Consider the following 19428-nt stretch of genomic DNA (forward strand, 5'->3'; position numbering starts at 1 on the left):
ACCTGCCACCCAGGGGAGAATAGAACGATGGGATTTAGGAAGCAGAAAATTTCCCTTAGGTCACCTTGTCCAAGGCCCTCACTTAACAAATGAGGAAACGGAGGCACAGAGATGAAATTGCTTGCCCCAAACCACAGCTGGTGACAGATGGGAGAGTTCAGAAGAGGTTTGCTGAGGTTTCCTAGAATGTAGGGATCCTCATTCTCAAGCTTGAATTGGTCCAGATTTTTCTGCTTTGGAGATTGGACTTAAAATTCTTAGAAGTGAATGAAATGGCAGAGAGACCAATTCGACAAATATTTATTGGGCACCAACCACCAGATGTACCAGGCACCAATTCTAGGCACAGGGAATGTGATAGATCAGTGAGGGCTTAGGCCTGTGGGGTGGAGGGCTGGGGGCAGGGAAGGCTGGAGGTGAAGCATAAATAAGCAATTGCTAATGTCCTCCTCTGTGATTAAACATTGATGTTGGTGTTGTATTATTTTGCAGGTAAAGATGAGCCCAGCAGCTACACATGTACAACTTGCAAACAGCCATTCACCAGTGCATGGTTTCTCTTGCAACACGCACAGAACACTCATGGATTAAGAATCTACTTAGAAAGCGAACACGGAAGTCCCCTGACCCCGCGGGTTGGTATCCCTTCAGGACTAGGTGCAGAATGTCCTTCCCAGCCACCTCTCCATGGGATTCATATTGCAGACAATAACCCCTTTAACCTGCTAAGAATACCAGGATCAGTATCGAGAGAGGCTTCCGGCCTGGCAGAAGGGCGCTTTCCACCCACTCCCCCCCTGTTTAGTCCACCACCAAGACATCACTTGGACCCCCACCGCATAGAGCGCCTGGGGGCGGAAGAGATGGCCCTGGCCACCCATCACCCGAGTGCCTTTGACAGGGTGCTGCGGTTGAATCCAATGGCTATGGAGCCTCCCGCCATGGATTTCTCTAGGAGACTTAGAGAGCTGGCAGGGAACACGTCTAGCCCACCGCTGTCCCCAGGCCGGCCCAGCCCTATGCAAAGGTTACTGCAACCATTCCAGCCAGGTAGCAAGCCGCCCTTCCTGGCGACGCCCCCCCTCCCTCCTCTGCAATCCGCCCCTCCTCCCTCCCAGCCCCCGGTCAAGTCCAAGTCATGCGAGTTCTGCGGCAAGACGTTCAAATTTCAGAGCAACCTCGTGGTGCACCGGCGCAGCCACACGGGCGAGAAGCCCTACAAGTGCAACCTGTGCGACCACGCGTGCACGCAGGCCAGCAAGCTGAAGCGCCACATGAAGACGCACATGCACAAGTCATCGCCCATGACGGTCAAGTCCGACGACGGCCTCTCCACCGCCAGCTCCCCGGAACCCGGCACCAGCGACCTGGTGGGCAGCGCCAGCAGCGCGCTCAAGTCTGTGGTGGCCAAGTTCAAGAGCGAGAACGACCCCAACCTGATCCCGGAGAATGGGGACGAGGAGGAAGAGGAGGACGACGAGGAAGAGGAAGAAGAGGAGGAAGAGGAGGAGGAGGAGCTGACGGAGAGCGAGAGGGTGGACTACGGCTTCGGGCTGAGCCTGGAGGCGGCGCGCCACCACGAGAACAGCTCGCGGGGCGCGGTGGTGGGCGTGGGCGACGAGGGCCGCGCCCTGCCTGATGTCATGCAGGGCATGGTGCTCAGCTCCATGCAGCACTTCAGCGAGGCCTTCCACCAGGTCCTGGGCGAGAAACACAAGCGCGGCCACCTGGCCGAGGCCGAGGGCCACAGGGACACGTGCGACGAAGACTCGGTGGCCGGCGAGTCGGACCGCATAGACGATGGCACTGTTAACGGCCGCGGCTGCTCCCCGGGCGAGTCGGCCTCGGGGGGCCTGTCCAAAAAGCTGCTGCTGGGCAGCCCCAGCTCGCTGAGCCCCTTCTCCAAGCGCATCAAGCTCGAGAAGGAGTTCGACTTGCCCCCGGCCGCGATGCCCAACACGGAGAACGTGTACTCGCAGTGGCTCGCTGGCTACGCGGCCTCCAGGCAGCTCAAAGATCCCTTCCTTAGCTTCGGAGACTCCAGACAATCGCCTTTCGCCTCCTCGTCGGAGCACTCCTCGGAGAACGGGAGCTTGCGCTTCTCCACGCCGCCCGGGGAGCTGGACGGAGGGATCTCGGGGCGCAGCGGCACGGGAAGTGGAGGGAGCACGCCCCATATTAGTGGTCCGGGCCCGGGCAGGCCCAGCTCAAAAGAGGGCAGACGCAGCGACACTTGTGAGTACTGTGGGAAAGTCTTCAAGAACTGTAGCAATCTCACTGTCCACAGGAGAAGCCACACGGGCGAAAGGCCTTATAAATGCGAGCTGTGCAACTATGCCTGTGCCCAGAGTAGCAAGCTCACCAGGCACATGAAAACGCATGGCCAGGTGGGGAAGGACGTTTACAAATGTGAAATTTGTAAGATGCCTTTTAGCGTGTACAGTACCCTGGAGAAACACATGAAAAAATGGCACAGTGATCGAGTGTTGAATAATGATATAAAAACTGAATAGAGGTATATTAATACCCCTCCCTCACTCCCACCTGACACTTCCTTTTTTCACCACCCCCCCTTCCCCAACGCCCTCCAGCCCCACTCCCTGTAGGGTTTTTTTCTAGTCCCATGTGATTAAACAAACAAACAAACAGAAGTAACGGAAGCTAAGAATATGAGAGTGCTTGTCACCAGCACACCTGTTTTTTTTTTTCTTTTTCTTTTTTTCTTTTTCTTTTTTTCCTTTATGTTCTCACCGTTTGAATGCATGATCTGTATGGGGCAATACTATTGCATTTTACGCAAACTTTGAGCCTTTCTCTTGTGCAATAATTTACATGTTGTGTATGTTTTTTTTTTTTAAACTTAGACAGCATGTATGGTATGTTATGGCTATTTTAAAATTGTCCCCGATTCGTTGCTGAGCAAACATGTTGCTGTTTCCAGTTCCGTTCTGAGAGAAAAAGAGAGAGAGAGAGAAAAAGACCATGCTGCATACATTCTGTAATACATATCATGTACAGTTTTATTTTATAACGTGAGGAGGAAAAACAGTCTTTGGGTTAACCCTCTAAAGACAGCACGGAAAGAAAATCTCTATGAGCTAAATGTCTGTCTCTAAAGGGTTAAATGTATCAATTGGAGAGGAAAAAAAGGCCTTGAATTTGACAAATTTTAACAGAAAAACAAAACAAGTTTATTCTATCATTTGGTTTTAAAATATGAGTGCCTTGGATCTATTAAAACCACGTGGATGGTTCTTTCTACTTGTTATAAACTTGTAGCTTAATTCAGCATTGGGTGAGGTAAGAAATCTTAGGACCTAGCATATAATTCTATATTGTATTTCTCACAACAGTGGCTACCTAAAAATATGACCCACTATGTCCTAGTTAATCATCATTTTCCCTTTAGTTTAACCTTATAAGCAAAACTGATTATACCAGTATAAACGCTCCTTTGCTCCTGGTGAGAGCTTAAAAGAAATGGGCTGTTTTGCCCAAAGTTTTATTTTTTTTAAATGATGATTAAATTGAATGTGCAACGTGCAAAAGCCCTGGAATACAATTAAATACGTTAGTAAGGAATTCATTTTATGAAGATAACTTGTTTTAAATAATGTTTGTTCAAGAAATTCTGGCACCAAAAGAAATAGATCCAGATCTACTTGGTTGTCAAAGGGACAATCAAATTGATAAACTTCAAGACCTCGTAGACCATATTAAAAAGAAGAGACTGACAACAAGGTTTGACAGAGGGTAACAGAGGAAGAAAACATGTGATCTTTTAGCACAACGTGGTACTATTTGCCATTTTAAACTAGAACAGGTGTATAAGCTAATATTGATACAATGATGATTAACTATGAATTCTTAAGACTTGTGTTTAAATGTGACATTCTTAAAAAAGAAGAGAAAGAATTTTAAGAGTAGCAGTATATATGTCTGTGCTCCCTAAAAGTTGTACTTCATTTCTTTTCCATACACTGTGTGCTATTTGTGTTAACATGGAAGAGGATTCATTGTTTTTATTTTATTTTTTTAATTTTTTCTTTTTTATTAAGCTAGCATCTGCCCCAGTTGGTGTTCAAATAGCACTTGACTCTGCCTGTAATATCTGTATCTTTTCTCTAATCAGAGATACAGAGGTTGAGTATAAAATAAACCTGCTCAGATAGGACAATTAAGTGCACTGTACAATTTTCCCAGTTTACAGGTCTATACTTAAGGGAAAAGTTGCAAGAATGCTGAAAAAAAAAATTGAACACAATCTCATTGATGAGCATTTAAAAAAAAAAAACTAAAAAAAAAAAAAAACTTTGCCAGCCATTTACTTGACTAATGAGCTTACTTACTCGGACTCAACATTGCAAGCGCTGTGAATGGAAAACAGAATACATTTAACATAGAAATGAATGATTGCTTTCGCTTCTACAGTGCAAGGATTTTTTTGTACAAAACTTTTTTAAATATAAATGTTAAGAAAAAAATTTTTTTAAAAAACACTTCATTATGTTTAGGGGGGAACTGCATTTTAGGGTTCCATTGTCTTGGTGGTGTTACAAGACTTGTTATCCATTTAAAAATGGTAGTGGAAATTCTATGCCTTGGATACACACCGCTCTTCAGGTTGTAAAAAAAAAAAAAAAAACATACATTGGGGAAAGGTTTAAGATTATATAGTACTTAAATATAGGAAAATGCACACTCATGTTGATTCCTATGCTAAAACACATTTATGGTCTTTTTTCTGTATTTCTAGAATGGTATTTGAATTAAATGTTCATCTAGTGTTAGGCACTATAGTATTTATATTGAAGCTTGTATTTTTAACTGTTGCTTGTTCTCTTAAAAGGTATCAATGTACCTTTTTTGGTAGTGGAAAAAAAAAAGACAGGCTGCCACAGTATATTTTTTTAATTTGGCAGGATAATATAGTGCAAATTATTTGTATGCTTCAAAAAAAAAGAGACAAACAAAAAAGTGTGACATTGTACAGATGAGAAGCCATATAATGGCGGTTTGGGGGAGCCTGCTAGAATGTCACACGGATGGCTGTCATAGGGGTTGTACATATCCTTTTTTGTTCCTTTTTCCTGCTGCCATACTGTATGCAGTACTGCAAGCTAATAACGTTGGTTTGTTATGTAGTGTGCTTTTTGTCCCTTTCCTTCTATTCACCCTACATTCCAGCATCTTACCTTCATATGCAGTAAAAGAAAGAAAGAAAAAAAAGGAAAAAAAAAAACAAAAACAATGTTTTGCAGTTTTTTTCATTGCCAAAAACTAAATGGTGCTTTATATTTAGATTGGAAAGAATTTCATATGCAAAGCATATTAAAGAGAAAGCCCGCTTTAGTCAATACTTTTTTGTAAATGGCAATGCAGAATATTTTGTTATTGGCCTTTTCTATTCCTGTAATGAAAGCTGTTTGTCGTAACTTGAAATTTTATCTTTTACTATGGGAGTCACTATTTATTATTGCTTACGTGCCCTGTTCAAAACAGAGGCACTTAATTTGATCTTTTATTTTTCTTTGTTTTTTTTTTTTTTTTTTATTTGGATGACCAAAGGTCATTACAACCTGGCTTTTTATTGTATTTGTTTCTGGTCTTTGTTAAGTTCTATTGGAAAAACCACTGTCTGTGTTTTTTTGGCAGTTGTCTGCATTAACCTGTTCATACACCCATTTTGTCCCTTTATTGAAAAAAATAAAAAAAATTAAAGTACACAATGTAAGCTTCTTGTGTCCTCATTTGACACACTCTGTAAATTACTTTCAAGAAAATAACAGGTTTTAAGAGAAGGCCAGTCAGTCTTTTTCAGGATTATTTCTATGGGCATTTTGATGCGTGTATTATACCCTAAAGGAACATAAAGTGCTTACTATATTAAAATAGACATATCTCAAAACACGGAAATAGTTTTTAGATTTTATAGTTCTAGAATAATTTTCAAGAAATGGAAAGTGTTTTCAGTCTGATGTTAAAAACTTTCCCTTCATCTCTTAATAATCCATTCAGATATAAATGAAAAATTGACTGGTAATAGCATCTTAAACTTTTATTTCCTTTGGATTTTTTGCTCTTCTTGTTGTCTGAAAGTTCTTTTCTATTCTCCCTTCCCTGCCCTATCTTAGAACATAATGTAAAAAAGGATTTTTTTAAAAAAAATCAGCTCTTTCGTTTCCATATGAGTCTTTCTTCATACCCAAAATAACCTCATTCCCCTCCCCCCCATAAATATCCAGAAACAAAGGCATCAGGTTAATGAGAGAGAGAAGTAACCAGTAGTTCAGCCAGATTCGGCAAATCTGTGGAATCAGCCACTGATTTCCTGAGATATGTGGTGGTTTGCCTTGTGATCCTGAGATCCCAGGGACCAGAGATTGGAACAGATCTTTTAGGAGTTTTTATAGTGTCTTCCTGACTGATAGCGAACAAGAGGGGGGAATATCCTTCAGTGATCTTGCCCAATCAACAGATTCATGAAATGAAACATAGCTTTTGAAGAGCAAGTTAGGTCCATTATAAAAACCCCTCCTTAGAAATCTGTGTTGTCAGTTTTACAAATACTGCATGCTGCAGCATCTATTTGCTTTATTAAAACACATACTTCTGTGATACTGTCTCCCTGTTCCCAGTGTAGATGAATGGATACAACGTTGTTCTTCTTTTTGTAAAAACCAAAACAAAAGCCGTTCTGTTGTCTTCTTGTGGTAGCATTTTCGTTGCTCAGTTCTTATGCCCTGGTGCCTGTGAGGTGGCCTTTTCATGTAATGCCTTTTATCTGAGGCAGGAATAGTTTTATCCTTCTAAAATACACGGAAAGTAGGTGTAGTTTTTTAAAGCCAGTTTGGGTGGGAGGCAGAGAGTGGAGGCAGAGAGGAATTCTGGAAGAGAGGATTTGGGGCTGGGTACAGGGCCTGGGATCAGATGGACATAGCTTGCAGAACTTGATAATTGGCAGTGACCTGAGAGGGGATATTTGTGTTTTCAATTAGGTTAGTTCACAACTGAATCCTGGATGCCATTCAAGATAGAAATATTCTCCAGTGCCATGCCGGTTTGCGACTTGGTGACTTCCACCCCACCGTATTAGATGGCCCTAAAACCGCTGTGTGTCCCTATTACTCTTTTATTAGGAGCTATGAGTGCAGCTGTGCAAGTTTTATATACAGTGTTCGTTTTAATTTTTCAGTATATGATGCTCTTAGCATAATTAGGTTTTGCATCCTGACAGACAGAATTAATGGTAGATACTGTATACTTACTTGTATGTTCAAATTTCTTAAATCAAACGGGGGTGGGGAGGGGTGCAAACATGTGATAAATCACAGATTATGTTTGATTTACATGGTCCCAAAGTTAAATAAATTTATTGGGAGACACGTTCTTCAGGATACTCAGTCTCCTGGCTTATTGAAGCCCTCTTATAAAATATGATTTCTGAAGCTGAGTGAACATGAAAATCTAGGCAGCAAGAATATAACTTATAACTGACATCTGTATCTGGAACCCCCAAATTAAAAATCTTAATGCAAAAATAACAAAAAACATTCCCGACAGAGGATAAATTTATGATATTTTTTAAAAATGAGGAAATACTAAGGATATTAACAGTTTTCGGAACTCTCAAGTTTATGCGACACCCCAGATGTGTTGATGCAGTGTTCTTTACGTACCTGAACTCTTAATGCGTCAATGTTCCCTTTTCTCTTCATTTTGAGAACAGCTTCATAATAAACAGGAGTACAGCAAATACTATTTCTCAAAAATTTTAACTTTGAAACCCTCTGAGTGCATGGCCTACCCCCATCCTGAGACCATTTCCTATCTTCTCTTTGTTTAGAATCCTACAAAAGGACTGAAACCAAATCATTGTAAAGGTGGCTAAGAAGTGGGGTGAACACTTGTTTCTTCCTTTATGCCAGCCATGGCAGGAAGTGTGGAGTAGTTGAGTTTTTCCCAGGGCATTTCTGTGCTAGAACTGTTTATTTAAATACCATGTTTGTGTATGTAATGAGTCCATACTGTACACGTTCATAATGCTGGAAGTGAGGATTTGAAAGGCAGTGGCAGTGGGGGTTAGATATCATTTCATTTGGAGAAATCAGGAAAGGAGGTGATTTATTCACAGACACTAAAAGTTTGTTAAAAGGTGCTCGGATATTTCAGGCTTTCCTGAAAAGGAGTTGAGGAGCCTCAGGACCCATCCTGTACTACTTCGAACACTCCTCTCAGAACGCGAGGGGGGAAATACGGTGTTTTGTTTCTTTCTTTCTTTTTTTTTTTTTAAACCTTTTTCCCCCGCTCCGCGTGCACACATAACCGTGAATTCTTAGGACTGTGTTGTAGTCATGTTCTCTTCATTAAGATTCTGTTACTCCATCGTCCCTGGGCCTGGTGTGTTCAAGAATGTACCCATCCCATTCTCTTCTTTTTCAGACAACTTCCCATTAAAAAAAAAAAAGAAAAGAAAAGAAAGAAATGTGGGAATTTTGCCAGTGTGAGGATGGGATTGGCAGTGTTCTTTAAACCTGCTTGGAAAAATGTTTTTTAAAAGACCGTTAACTTTTAACAGGCACGAGACACTTAGCAAATTTTCCTAAGTGTCTCCTAAGGCCTTGCCGCTTTCCCAATTAAGACTAAGTGAACCCATGTTCAGAGCAACGGACATCAGAACACACAGCCAGAATTGGGATTATGGACATTTATTCCAGGGCTGCTCTAGCTCCGAATTGTAGACATGGGTTGTTGGGTGTGCACTTTTCCTTGCTGTCATCTTGTTATCCCATTAGCCCTCTGTTTCACTGAGTAAAGCACATGGCCAGTGAATCAGCCTTTAGGGGGATGGGTCTGTTTCTCTCTCTCTCTCTAGTTCCCAGTGTCATATGTGGTCATGGGAAGCGATTAATTCCTCCCTTCCAAATGGGAAAGGAGACCAGTACAGTTCACCTGGGTCGTTTGTACTCAAGAACCTAAACTTGCCCGAACACAACTCCAACGGTTGATCCAAATACTGTTTTTTCTTTCTGTAAAGTGGCAAAGACTACTTAAAGGGAGCATATATATCAGGTCCTTGTGATTCAGCAGAAAAGGCAAAGTAAGCGATTTCCCCAAAGTCTCTCCTGTAATGCAGGAACCCCCCCAAACCCACAGGGGGCTGTGCTTTTCAATAACGGTGAGCGTGGTACATGCCCGGGCTGTATTTTGTCTGTTAGGGCTTACAATACTCGTAGCAGGTCTGACAAAGGGGTTCAATGGGGGTATCAGCCAGAGGGGCCTCAACGACAGTGGCAGGGCTGGACTGGGAACGGGGTTCCCCAGAGCCCACCTGGACACAGGAGGCCCCCCAGCCCCGAGTCTCCACTGCGCGCAGGGGGCGTTCGGGAGAGCAGCTGAGCTCCAGACCCTGGGCCTCCTGCAGCGCCAAGTCTGGGGAGAGGAGGCCCCAGGCCCCTGCTTCGGGTCGCCATGGCAACGAGCCCTGGAATGCCACAGTGGTAGCCCTCTTCCTCGGCACATCCGGACTCCCAGTTCTGCTGCTTCAAGTCAATGTAACACAGCAAAGGGAGGAACCCCGGAGGAGAATAACCACTCCCTTCTTCCCTTCACCATTGCCTTTCCCCCTTACCAAAAAGAAAGAAAGAAAAAAAAAAAAAAAGAAAGAAAGAAAGAAAGAAAAGACAACTGCATGTTTGAAAGAAACTACAGGCAGTTTTTGGTGCAATTTGGGAGCAACTATTTTGGGCTCTGGTTTCCTCTTCAGAGATGTGTTCGCCTCTTGTAAATCGTTGGCTGCTTTGACGTTGAACTTGATGACATTTCATGTTTTTGTTGTGCTGCTTTTACATCAATTTTGAGTTTTTGTTTCTTTATAATTTTATTATTATTTTAAGGAAATGTTCCCCTTCCCTCCTCCCTCCCCTGTTCTCCTCAACCAAAGGACTGTTTCCTACTCAGTTTTCTCAGTCATAAGGGAAAGTGTTTCCTTCCAGGTGTGTCCCAAGTTTATTAGGGCTACCATACGATCGATCGGGTAGCGGGTCTGGGTCCTTTGCGGGGAGGGCAGGGAGGGAGGCATGGGAAAGGCACTCAGGGGGCAGAGATTTGGGTGGGGAGGGGACTGGGTTTGAAATCATGTTTAAGGTGCCAGTGGCTCAACCTGTGGTTGATTTAAGTTATAATTTTAAAGAGCTAGTTAGAGAACAGAAAATCACTGGGCCAAGTCACACCTGTACTTTTTTTTTCCCCCTCCTCTGTCTCCAACCTCTTTCTAGGTTCTTCACACACCCCCATTCGGCGTAGTGCCCAGAGAACTCAAGATGTGTGGCAGTTTTCGGATGGAAGCTCGAGAGCCCTTAAGTTCTGAGAAAATTTGAAGCCCCCAGGGGCGGGGTGGACGCGTGCCGCCCAGCCGACATCTGCGTGGTCTGTCATCCTGCTAGTTTGTGATGTTTTCTGACAGTAGCCTCCAAGAAGCCGTTGTGCGAAGACAGAGTCCTGCAGAGTCCTTCCCGCCCGGGCCTGCAGTGCCATTTTATTTATATTTTTTAATAAAAAGTAAAAACAAAAAAACAGACCCACATTGGAACAGTGAATCAGTCCCATATAGAGGGCCCATGGACCATCGGTGTCCTGAGTGACGTCCTGGGCCTTTTGAAACCAGCCAACCTAATTACCTGTATTGTGGAATCGAGCATGAGTCCCCCAACCCCTTGTTTCTATACATTCTATGTTGTCTTTTAAAAAGTGTGCTTAACATTGACACAATAAATGTTGGAGCTTTAGGTGGTGTTTGCTTGTTCTTTAATTATTAATGCTTATAAGACAATGCAGCTGCTTATGACTTTGTATTTCTGTACCCGTTTCCTGCAGACATCCATGGGGGGGGGGGGAAGGAGGAACAGATTTGAGGAATGGGTAGGAGGTGTAGGAGGGGAAAGAGGTTACTGCTTATCAGATGGCATAAATTTTCAAGGAGAATCAACATGGAAAACTTGGGAATAAATCATAGCAATATCATAATTAATGTAGTCGTAGTGTTGCTGTTTATTAATGCTGAAGTGTGGTTTTCCTAACTGTCTGACTTATAATTTGCATACCATTAAATAATGCATAATATGGCACGCTGAATTCTGTTTTTCAAATATATGCTTTTGGTGGCTACCATGCAGGATTTGAATTTGTCTTTTAATTTAGCTCAAGAAAGATAACGTCATTGGGCTAGTGGTAAATCCCAAAGAAGGTGATAAATGTCAGTAGTGGCTTATTAAATATTCCAATTTTAGGTTCCCAAACTGTGGCAAATTTATCTTAATACAGACAAACAAACACACCTAAAACTTCTTTATTACTTACATTACTTACACCAGGAAATTTGGGGCAGATTTTATAAGGGGAAAAATTGTAGGAGGAAAGAGGTTCCTTTTGATTATAATCGTGACGTCCATTCCTTAGAAATTACTGACACAAATAAGTTAGGTCTACAAACAGGTGATAAAAATCCCTTCTGGTCTAGTTCATTTGCAAAGAACTTTTCTCAATTTGGTGTTTTCTATTGCCTGGAGAACCAGAAGAGAGCTAGAAACAATATAGCATATTAAAATAGGTTTATAAATAATAGAACTCAGACACCTGTGTATTATAGATTTACATGTTGGCTGTGAACGTAAGTGGGGAAAATCTTACCCACTCACCACCCTCTGGCTAGATTGCCTAGCCTAGTGAGAAGATAGCAAGATAATTGGCATCTGGATTCTTTCCTGCTTATTCATCATAAATAATGACTTCTTACAGTAGTGCATTGCCTTATACTTTATATAGTGCTTTCATGTACCTTATTTCATCTGATCCTTGCTGGGACAGACCTCACAACTTGCACTCTGTGGGTGAGAAGACTGAGGCGGCGACAATCAGGGAGGAGAGGAGGGAAGCCAGGTGTTCTGTGTCTAGTTCAGAGCTGATTTCCCTGAACTCTATAACTGACCAAAGAGAGTGTCTCTCCCTGTGCTAGCACACAAGCCGTAGAAGTTCATAAACACACCCAAGCGTGGCTTATACACACACAGATCAAGGATGTCCATAGGTAAGGGCACATAAAGTTGTCTCTTTATACCAAGAGCTGTGTGCACTGCAGGAGAAGCTTGGAGCAAGGGTCCCTCCTTGCCATAGCTCCTTGGTGTCTTTTCCATGACAGATAAATAACCCTGATTCACTAGGTGGCCTTGAAGAGTTTTTGAGAGTTCCTCTCACCTAGGTGAGATGGGACTTCCAGACAAGAGTTATTTCATAGAGAAACACTCTCCCTGCCCCATGCTCTGCCTTTGTGTTGTTGAAACCTGAGACCAATAGGGATTCTGACAGCATCTTCCTTGAATGTGCTAAGCTCCTTGCTGATACCTAGAAAAAGTGACACCTTCCAAAGGGACACCTGACTGAAATAGAACTATCAGGGTTTTTTCGTTTTTGTTTTTTTGTTTTTTGACAAGTTAAGCCTTGGGAACTGCAGTTGGTGTTCACTACACTCTCATTTCTGGTCTATGTTTCCACCACCGCCTCTTATTTCTTCTCAGCGTCAGCCAATGGGCAATCGTAAGTTACTGCATAATTGTAAATAATTGGATCCATTGCAAATAAATGGATATTTCTAGAAGTGGGATTTTTGGTTTTTTGAGGGGGTAGGGGAGGAGTGAGGGAGTGGGTAAAGGGCATCTTTCCTTCCTCCCCCTTTTGGAAAAGATGCTTCATTAAAAGAATAAAGACCGTCTCCTTCTCCCCATATCTTCTGTAGCTGAAAGAGAATAAGAGTTCATTTATGAAATTCATTATGAAATGATGGTGTTGTGCTAGGGCTAGAACTTTTGAAAACCCACACAGGATTGATGATTTGGGAAGACATCCCCCTGTGTGATATGTCAAGGTCATGGTTATCTGTGAATGGTGGAAGCTGAAGAAGGGACTGACAAATCTGATCAGGGTCCTCACTGTGCCCTCTCCAGAGAGTGAAACTTCAAACTGCAAAGAGATTAATTGCTTGCCCAACACGTACTGAGCACGGATTAGAGGACACAGTCTTGGGTACTCGGGAGGGTGGGGACCAAATACGGGACATTGTGCTTACCCTGCGAAACCTGGTCTATCTATGAACATTAATTCTGTGGTCTGTCCACACTATCAACACTGAACAAAAAGGTCTGGTTAGACTTCTGAGTCCATGATGGCAAGACTTAGCTCCCGTATCACCTCGCACCCAGGCTTTTGAATATTGACAGTGTTGGAGAAAAACTGGTGGTAGTTTAAAGAAAAATTTAGGCAAGGAGAGCAAACTTGGATTCTACTGAGGTCTCACTGAGTGCCCCAGACTTGAGCAGAATGTCTCCTGGTGGCTTTTGCTTAGCATTTTCAATAATATTTGTATTAGAGTCAAGTCTTGCAAAAGGTGAGGGACATCTTTCAAGTTTTGTGTGCACTGACATGATTTTTCCTTTTTTTGAGGGCTAGTTGAGATCGGTGTTGAAGAAGCTGATTATTAACATTAACATATTTTTCCTCTGTGTTAATGTTTATTCTGTCAAGAATTCTTACTTTACAAATCAGTGTCTCCAGGAAGTAGTGGTAGAGAGGATCAGAATCAAAGTATTTTGTAGGCTGTTTCTTTTTTCCCATGCCATGCTTTGGCTCCTTTTGGGATACAGTGTGAGGAAACAGATTTGAGGAATTTGCATACTGGCTGTGAAGTTGATAGGAAGTTCAACTGGAAGTTACAAGCACACTGTCCTTCTCCACGGATCCATCCTGTCCGAGTTCCTAACCAACAGGGAAACAATAATGCTACTTCTTTTCTCACAGTCTCTAGCAGAGACAGTACTCTTCAGTTTGCACTTACATTAAGATGATGAACTTCACCCTTCCAGAAAAATCCAGAAACATAATTATTTTCCTTCCCGCCTTAGTGTAATTATGATACCTCCTTGTTAAATCACGTTACCTTTCCCCTGCCTTTATATTTTTAAAAAATGCTCCCTGAAAACCCTTAAGGTTTATAGAACACTTTTATAGACATGGTACAACCAATTTTCCTAGAGATTTTAGAAAGGTAAGCCAAGAGCAGACTAAAGCTGAAAGGAACCACAGCCATCAGTCATTTTACAGATCAGGGCAGGAGAGTCCCAAAGATGAAATGAAGGATCTAAGACCACACAGCTTGGGGGGAAAAAAGGAGAGCCGAGTTCCAAACCACACAGTTAGTAGCCGAGTCAGAACTGGAACTCAAGTCCCCAGTGTCTTTGCAAAGGAATTCAAGCGGCCAGTCTCTCCCTTGTGACCTCCTGAATTCAAAAGCAAGAATGGCAGGAAAGTGTGCATTACGGAAGGTTTTAAGAATAAAATTGAAAGCTTGTTTTGGTGCCAGTCCTACTGGGGAGCATGTGAGCATGTCCCCTATTTCAAGGGTTTCTAAGCAGCATCCCGATGGCAGAAAACATTTAGGTCACTACCTGGAAGCATTCCTTCTTCATTTCACCCCTCTGATGGTAGGAATAAACTTAGGGACCAAGAATTGCTGCGAGACAGCTTTTAAAGTTAAAAGGGCATAAAAAAGAGCTACTCATCAAACCAAATTCATCTCAAATGACTTAAATAGATTTCACAATCTGTTCCATTTTCTAGACAGGATTTAAGAGAAACACCCACTTAATTTGAATTTTAAGGCCACATCACATCCTGTTCGAGAATCCAAATAGCCAATGGCATGACCTGAATCTTGTTACTGGGGATATTTAATTTTGAGTTCGAAGATGGTGAAATAGCAATGAACTACAGGGAGGGTTGACTGAGATTGTTTCCAGCTCTGGATTGTGAGGACTAATCACCTTCCTATGCTATGGAGGCCGTGCATTCTTTTTCTGTGCAACATGAAATCTTACTCACTCGCCGCTTGGTAAGGGGCTCCTGGCTCTGTTAGAGATGTACAAATCCTGTCTCACCCTTTTATTAGATCTGCTGTGTTCAGTCCTTCTGCCACCATTTCTTTTCTTGCCAGCCACCCTTTGATTCATGTTCACTCCTTTGAATGGACATGGGTTGACTTTGAATGTCTCTGGGCCTGATGGGGCTGCAGTTGTGTGCAGCAGCTGTTTAGAGCCTGCGAGGGCAAAGCCATCCCTGAAATAGGAGCCGGACAGCAGGAGGTCTCTCAGAGCAGCAGCGAATCAAATATCTCTGTCAAGGATGGTCTGAGAGGAAGTAATTTGCCTGATTTTGTTCCCCCCTGGTGATAGTTCCCTGAATTTCCTGAAATGGCACTGCCAACAGGCAACTTCTGCCGACTTCGCTGTCCCTTTCCGCTCCTGTCTCCTGGCTGACATGTCCTCTCTCCTCAGACACATCGAAAGCCTGCTGAGATGACCGAGGAGATTACCTTCCACGGGGGCCTAAGGTTTGCAGAGTTGCTCTGTCCCCATTTCAGAGTGCCCGATGTTTCACCTGTTGCTTACCGCACCACACAAAGGGGAAAAACCAAAATGCAAATACTCCTTCTCAGAAATTCACTCAAAGCTCAGAACTCTGAACATGAGAGATTTCCCTTTAAAGCAGTCCCCTTTGTGCGGATTTGCCTGTAGCCACTACGCCTTGTTTGTGGAGTTCTTTTCATTTTTCAGCTTCTTTGAGAGTACGTTTTCTTTTCCCTCTGACAGGATGATGTACTGAGGATGGATTCCTGGAGGTTATAGTGCAGGCCAGCAAATGGTGCCAATCTCTGAGTCGGCATCTCTGGGCTGTGATCTTGGCTTTATCTTTGCCATGTTCACCCCCCTGGTGTCCCCTCTCTCTGCACTTGACCTTATACAAAGCCCATTCCTCCCTCCGAAAAAGGAAGGGTGCACCCTGCCTCTTCCCTCCTACTACCCAGCAGCAGCCGGCAAAAGTCACAGTTGTATGAGCCACCGAAGCGCTCCAGACTCCCTGTAGGAATGGGGGTGTTGACATCCGGTCTTGATGACTATGGGCAAGCGGGGTTGTGGTCCACCTTAAAGGTGGGCTTTTCTTTGCTTTTGGTTAGTAAGGCCATTTTCTTTATAACTTTATGGCACAAATTTTAAAAAAAGATGCAGCAATTTTTGTCGGAATCTAAAGCTGTCATCATCTTTCAAAAATGTGAGCATTTTTGAAATGGTTACATTTGCAGTGCTCAGGGTGCATTTTATCACTTGGGTACCCCTGAAGGTTGGAGGTCCCTTTCTACCCCTTGCCCTGCTGGTGGATAGCAATGGAGGACCTTGTGCTCCTCACTGAAGGTTGCAAGGCACCACACATCCATTGCCTGAAGACTGAGAGCCAGGACATGTATGAAATATGATCTCTATTGAACACCAAACGCTTCTCAGCTGGCAGACTGCTGGGAGCTGGGGAAAGAGCAAAATAGAGGTTAAAATAAAAACACTAAGGGGTGCCTGGGTGGCTCGGTTGGTTAAGTGTCCAACTCTTGCTTTCGGCTCAGGTCATGATCTCACAGTTTGTGAGACTGAGCCCTGAGTCAGGCTCCACTCTGACAGCATTGAGCCTGCTTCGGAATCTCTCTCTCCCTCTCTCTCCCTGCCCCTCCCTGGCACTGGCTCATGTGCTCTTTCTTTCTCTCTCTCTCTCTCTCAAAATAAAGAAATAAACTTTAAAGTAATCATAATAATAATATTAGCTAATGCTTATTCAGAATTTACTATGTTCTAGGCATAGTGATAAAAGCTTTCTATGCACATTCTTATTTCTTCTTCATAACCATCTTGTGGGGTAGCTGCTATCATTATTCCCATTTTACCAAAGCCTAGAGAGACTAAGTGGCATGTCCATGGTTGAACTGCTGGCGCAGCTATATACGCCTCTAGAATCCTCACTCTTAACTTCCACATGTTGACTTACAGATTCTGTCTCATTCTAGAATTTTGTCATCATATATAAAGCCAAGGTGGAGGGTCCCCTATGAAAAAACAATCACAACAGTGCAGTGCTAATTAAACTGCTTAGAAAGCATCCCCAAAGGGGCGTTGCCTTCAAGGTTCTGGTCTTGTTAACTCTTGAGCAAGGTTAGTGTCAGTGTTTCTCAGAGAGCTTGCATTTTTGTCTGTCCTTGGCATTGGGAGGACTGGTCTGATTTTGTGAGGCATATCTGAGAAATTCACTCATGCACCCTCTCCATCTGCAGTAAGGCTCATTCATTTGTTCAGTCCACAACTATTTATTAGGTCCCTGCTCTATACAACCTACTGAGCTAAGTGCTGGGGAAAGGAGGCAAAGAGGTAAAGGGCACAGTTACTGCCCATCAGATATTACCACCAGTGGAGAATTAAATTAATTAGAATCCTACTGAATAACTAGTTAAGCTGATGCAGTGAGAACAGGGGGCCTTTTAAAATGCTAATATATAATTCACTTTGCCAAGGTAGACAGCAGGCCAGGCCATTCAGCACTCCCAAATGAATGGAAATGTTATTCTTTATAACTTATCAGTAGGACAGGCTTAAAAGTTGTTTTCCTTTTCTTTTTTTTTTAAAGGTTATTTATTTTTTATTCTGAGAGAGGGTGAGTGGGGGAGAGGCAGAGAGGAGGCAGAGAGAGAATCCCAAGCTGGCTCTGCACTGTCAGCACGGAGCCAGACATAGGGCTTGAACCCATAAACCGTGAGATCATGACCTGAGCTGAAATCAAGAGTCAGACGCTTAACGGACTGAACCACCCAGGCGCCCCTTAAAAGTTGTTTTTCAAACAAACAACCCAGTGAAGAAATGGGCAGAAGATATGAACAGACACTTCTCCAAAGAGGACATCCAGATGGCCAACAGACACATGAAATGATGCTCAGCATCCCTCCTCATCAGGGAAATACACATCAAAACCACATTGAGATACCACCTCACGCCAGTCAGAGTGGCAAAAATGAGCAAATCAGAGAACTCTAGATGCGGGCGAGGATGTGGAGAAACGGGCACCCTCCTACACGGTTGGTGGGAATGTAAACTGGTGCAGCCCCTCTGGAAAACAGTGTGGAGGTTCCTCAGGAAACTAACAATAGAACTCCCCTATGACCCAGCAATAGCACTGCTAAGAATTTACCCAAGGGATACAGGAGTGCTGATGCATAGGGGCACATGGACCCCAATGTTCATAGCAGCACTCTCCACAATACCTAAAACATGGAAAGGGCCTAAGTGTCCATCAATGGACGAATGGATCAAGAAGATGTGGTTTATCTACACCATGGAATACTACATGGCAATGAGAAAGAATGAAATCTGGCCATGTGTAGCAACATGGATGGACCCTGAGGGTGCTATGCTGAGCGGAATAAGTCAGGCAGGAAAGGACAAATATCATATGTTTGCACGTATAGGAGGAATAGGAGGAACTTAACGGAGGACCATGGGGGAGAAGAAGGGGGGGAAATGGTGTGGGAAAGGGAGGGAGGCAAACTATGAGAGGCTCTTGAATGCTGAGAACAAACTGAGGACTGATGCGTGTGAGGGGGGAGAGGGGGGAGATGAGCATGGAGGAGGGCACCTGTGGGAATGAGCACTGGGTGTTATATGGAAACCAACTTGACAATAAACTATTTGTAAAAAAAATAATAAGAAACAAACATTAAAAAAAAACAAAAACAAACAAAAAGTTGTTTTTCAAATGGTGGGGATGAGTATACATTGATGTTTCCTCCTGTATTTGGTCCAGTCCTTCTTGTAAATAATAATAGCAGAAAATGTAGAATGAGAATAGCAATGGAAACACAGTTTCTTGTCTTGTAAATCAAAGATAAGTGATATCTATATCCTATATATCCTGTGAGTATATTTTATATAAGGGATAAGTCCATGCATATCCCCCCTCTGCGCTGACCTGTGACAATGATTACCTACTGCTAATTCATTCTAAATGAAATACGACCAAGAAATCTTTACTTCTCCTATGTGCAGTCTGATGATCTCTTTTGGAATGTCAGGATAAGCCAAGTTTGTTTTCCCCAACTACAGTGTGCAAGGTGATATTCTAGGCACTGTGGGCAACTATAAAGAAGTATAAGACCCAACCTCTGCCCTCAAAGGGATTATAGTTAGTCCTATTAGGAGGACAAAATTATAAGCATAAAAGCAGGTAATTAATAATGAAAGGGTGCAGTATGAGTAATTCAGAAGTGAGAGCTACAGGGGTGCCCGGGTGGCGTAGTTGGTTAAGCGTCCGACTTTCGCTCGGGTCATGATCTCGCGGTTCGTGGGTTCGAGCCCCGCGTCGGGCTCAGTCAACCGCGTCGGGCTCTGTGCTGACTGCCAGCTCAGAGCCTGGAGCCTGTTTCAGTCTGTGACTCCCTCTCTCTCTAACCCTCCCCTGCTCACGCTGTCTCTCTCTCTCTCTCCTAGAAATAAATAAAAAACATTTAAAAAAAAA

The 19428-nt window shown here is 43.2% G+C and overlaps 1 protein-coding gene across 3 annotated transcripts in view; it reads left to right on the plus strand.

Moving 5' to 3' along the window:
* BCL11A (BAF chromatin remodeling complex subunit BCL11A) overlaps positions 1-10787 on the plus strand; it is a 99738-nt gene extending 88951 nt beyond the window's left edge. The window contains exons 4-5 of one of the 3 annotated variants that reach the window (XM_039240351.1): positions 493-2235; positions 10278-10787. In XM_039240351.1, coding sequence (XP_039096282.1) covers positions 493-2235; positions 10278-10369 — 1835 coding nt within the window. In that variant the 3' untranslated portion in view covers positions 10370-10787. Of the gene's footprint in view, positions 1-492; positions 2702-10277 lie in introns of those variants that run through there. The other 2 variants (XM_039240352.1, XM_039240350.1) reach the window with 2 other exon arrangements.
* The last annotated feature ends 8641 nt before the right edge of the window (positions 10788-19428 follow it).

The sequence above is a fragment of the Hyaena hyaena genome, unplaced genomic scaffold (assembly GCF_003009895.1).
Source record: "Hyaena hyaena isolate Hyena2069 unplaced genomic scaffold, ASM300989v1 scaffold_173, whole genome shotgun sequence".
Classification (NCBI taxonomy): domain Eukaryota; kingdom Metazoa; phylum Chordata; class Mammalia; order Carnivora; family Hyaenidae; genus Hyaena; species Hyaena hyaena.